Source organism: Anarrhichthys ocellatus, unplaced genomic scaffold (assembly GCF_004355925.1).
Source record: "Anarrhichthys ocellatus isolate YVR2014 unplaced genomic scaffold, GSC_Weel_1.0 scaffold31, whole genome shotgun sequence".
Classification (NCBI taxonomy): domain Eukaryota; kingdom Metazoa; phylum Chordata; class Actinopteri; order Perciformes; family Anarhichadidae; genus Anarrhichthys; species Anarrhichthys ocellatus.
Genome location: NW_022280061.1, coordinates 4,069,680 through 4,073,710, shown reverse-complemented (window position 1 = coordinate 4,073,710; position 4,031 = coordinate 4,069,680). Strand labels below are relative to the sequence as shown.

Sequence of the window (4,031 nt, the reverse complement as noted above, 5' to 3'; positions counted from 1 at the left end):
TACATGTTGTATCTTAGTATCTAGCAAATTACTCACCGAGGCATCCTCATTAGTTCAGAGTTCACCATGAGACAGGACATCGGAGGTGTCATGTGGCAGTTAGCTTAATAATTAAGCTAGCTTCGTAGTAATTAAACCAGCAGCTCCTTTTTTTAGTTCTACGATTGTTAAATACAGTAAATACAAACACAGTGAAACAGCTTTGGAGTTGTTCAAAGGAACCTTTGGTAGAGCTAAGCTAGATGTTTCCCCCTACTTTCAGTCTTTGTGCTAAGCTAGGCTAAACATGTCAAAGCTACATGTGTACAGAGGAGATGAGACCATTCAGGTTTGTGTTTAAAGGAAGAAAATGTTTCTGGTTTTCCAATTGTCTGCACATTATATTGAAGAGTATAAATATATTGCCTGACTACTGAAGTCTGCACAAGTATCTTAGCATTAACCAAAGTTTGGACCGAAACAAATGGTGCTGAAACAGATAAAATGAGTGACAGTTTCACTTTATTTTCTTTTATTAGCTAATAAAAGTGTAAATAAAATGATTTTTCATGCATTGTCTGTTGTATTTTCAATTTAAACAACTATTGAATAAAACAAATGAGATAACATAACCGATTTACATTAGTGACGGAATTAATAGTAATTGTTTTGCATTATTTCTGTATCTTACCTGCAAAAATAAATGTATAAATATTATATAATAAGGAATGAAGCAGAAAATCGTATTGACAAGCACACATTTAGGTATAAAACATATAAAAACAGTGATTTATAGCCCTTAGTTTTTACATGGAATCACAAATATCACTGCAGATTCCAACATTGACCAGCAGGAGGTGATAGCAGCAAACCAAACAGAGTACAGCCTGTAATTCAATGAAAAACAAATTACAGAAAATTGACACCTTCTTCCACAACCTTGCATCCCAGCATGGCCATGAGTGGGCTGACCTCCTCCATTTCTCCCTGCGGATGGAGGCTCCTACCCGGGCTGCAGCCGGGGGGAGAGCGCCCTCCTGGCCCGGGTGGACTGCCTCTGCTCGGCCAGGAAAGACTGAGCCGGGCCTGGAGCTCTGGAATCCTTATACAGACTGTGCTGCCGCAGAGCTGAAGACTGCAAGAGGCAAACACAACTGTCAGCTGTTAGTGGAAACACGACAGTACTATAATTTAGGCCTGTTAACCACACCGGACTGAGACCTGTTATCATAAATAATAACGAGTTCTGCTACTTCTGCTGCTGCTACCACCACTGTAGCAGCATTAAGACCGAGTGTAACGTTTGCCTTAGAGCCATAACAGCTCTACGAGTGAACAAAAAACATTTCCAAACACAGAGTAAAATGTGCATTAAAACAAGACCAGGGCTCAATCATTAAGGGGCTTGCTTGTGGGAAGCCAGTGAGGGATAGCGGGAACGATCCGCCCGTCAGATGAAGCTCCGCGCTTGTGGGTTTAAAGACAATACTTTGAGTATCAGAGAAAACACTTGGCTGTTCACATCCTTCCCATCCCGTGGACTTACCAGTGACAAAGAGACAGTACAGGGGAATTGACCATAACATACCAAATTGTTGAGAAAAAAGGCATCAAAAAACAAATCAGCCTTTATTGTGTCATCTACGCAACCACTTGTGGACTGCAGGTTTTGAATAACTGAATACTTTTGACGCATGTACTTCTGATGAACATCCCTTCATTGAAATTGATTGAAAGTCTTTCGGGACACAGTTATCTGGACTTTCTGTCCTCGTGTGCTCACCATGCTCTGCCAGGCTGTCAGGATCAGCTTCTCCTCTTTTTCCTGTCTGGACCTTGAATCATCATCCCGAGTGTCCTAGCAGTCACATTAGAAATGCTGTTTTACCAAATCACTTCAACACAATGTAATAAAATGACCAACACAACAAACAAGTAGTTCAGAGAGTCTGGACGGACACTAACCCACCTCTGCGACAGCTGTCGTCAGGGTATCAAACGGTCCGGCCTCCTCCTCGCTGGTCATTATTCGAGATATAGCGCAACAGCGACAAATCCAAATCCCGAATAGAAGCAAAGAAATGTTGGCGTGACTGAAGGACTTGTACACCAGCAGACCCCTGACCTGCCCCGTCTGTCTGCAGCTCAGTGCCGCTCTTGGCTATAATTTGCAACGGAGGCCCTGGTTTTGTTGTGTGGCGGACAGAACAATATGGAGAGGTGCTGCAGGCTTAAATGCTCTGGCTCCTCGCCACAGTCAAAGATACCATCCTGCTGACTCAGGCACATTCGCTGTCAGTTCAACGGCCTGGAGATTAGAAGGTATGTACTATAACACAAAGCAATTAGCTTCACAATAGATGTGACATGTGTCTACATCTATCACGTTAAGTTGGGTATTACATAATCATTATCAGCAGAGATATCATGACCTGATACAGCAATAAAAAACACATGTATGGTGCTGATAAGAGAATACAAAGGAAAACTCTTAAAGCTGCGTCATGCCACGCTTTCCACAAAGATGCACAAGTAAGTGCTTGTTTTTCTGTTTAACTGAGTCATTGCAAGTTTCAGTGACCCAGAAATGCTGTAGTTCCCCTGATTATCACTTGACCAGCATCAAAGGCCAGCAGCAGTATCAGCAAATCAGACGAGATCAAGCAACAGAGAAGAGGCCTGGCCACTGGTGGCTAGTTGTCCACCAGAGCTCTCTGTTTCCTGTTTCCCCCCAAGTCAGCTTTTACAAAGGTCAACACATTCCTGTCTTTGTGCTGGCTTCAGGGGAAATGCGGTTTGTGTTTTTGTCATTAAGTGTGAAAACACAAGTGTGGGGGAGGATTTCAAAGAACTGTGTTTGTGAGCGTGTTTCTCTAGAACCAGGAGCAGACGGGCTTACTGAAACTCTCTAAATGAAGACGGAAATCTACGCTGCAGCTCCTCACAAACCATCTGACCATATTTGCCACAAGTTAACGTGTGTTTGCACATTTCACTTATCAAACACGCTCGTATGCATTTGCCGCTGTGTATTTTCAGTTTGTGGGATTCTGTGGAAAAGAAATGTGCTCCGGAAACTGAGAAAAAAAATGAAAGAAACAAACAGAAATGTGGGAAGAAAATAAACTTTCACAGACGAGTTTCTTGGAATCTGCCCCATCTGAAATCTCCGAATGTTTGCTCTGTTATGACAGAGACGCAAGCCACAAGAAACGCATGAAGCATTGCAGATTCCTGTTAGCTACAAGCAGGCGCTGAACATCTGTTGTGAAAGCTTCCTCCTACTGCTCTGGTTTTTGAACTGCAGTCCGGTGGATTGAGTTTCCTAAAGATTTCTGCTTCATCACAATCAGTTTCCTCGCATCAGCTCGTCTCATGAAGCAAACTTGTTGACGCTAGGTTTTTAGAAGAGGCAGCCCATATTCCATATATACCCTACAACTAAAGGATAATTAGGTCATATGTTTGTAGTTTTGATCATCATTCTCATCGTTTGTAATAACATTGTACTCTGACATCTGGGAACATGGTGAGCTCACTATAATAGAGTCCAACAGGGAGAGAAACACAAGCTGTTAGCCAGACCGTCAACACCACTTCATTTTGAGGTAAAGGTGAAGGTGTGCCCACCTGAAACCTCAGTGATTACCTTTTATTATGCAGTAAAACTGTGTGCGTATAAGTCTGCTGTAAGTACAGTAGATCAAAGTTGAACCAGGAAGTTGGACTTTAAACTGTGGTAGATAACAACAGAGAGTTAATTTGACTGTTTGTCTTTGTTTTCCAACTGAGAGACTAACCTGGGAGCTTTGTTTCTTATCGTCTGACTTTTTAGTGATGTCACAGGAATCTCAGCAATCAACTTAACGCGTACATTGTTATCGTTACCAATGTCAACGAAGCTTTGAATATGTGACAAAGTTGTACAAAACTGGAATTTCCATTTAAATAGTGACATTTAGTCCGTGCGCAGTCAAGAAAACACTGATGGATGATAAGGGATACAGAGCAGCAGTTGAAAGACACGATGGAAACAAAATATTGTTGAGTGA

General features: G+C 42.1%; 1 protein-coding gene across 1 annotated transcript; it reads right to left on the bottom strand.

Annotated features, from left to right (window-relative positions):
• Nucleotides 1-222: 222 nt before the first annotated feature.
• On the bottom strand, nt 223-2,820 carry LOC116392770 (protein Hook homolog 2-like). Its single transcript, XM_031864504.1, has 3 exons — nt 1,949-2,820; nt 1,763-1,837; nt 223-1,114 (listed from the first exon to the last, which is right to left on the bottom strand). Exons 1-3 carry the CDS (start codon nt 2,003-2,005, stop codon nt 983-985), a joined length of 264 nt encoding a protein of 87 aa, XP_031720364.1. The 5' UTR covers nt 2,006-2,820; the 3' UTR covers nt 223-982.
• Nucleotides 2,821-4,031: the final 1,211 nt, after the last annotated feature.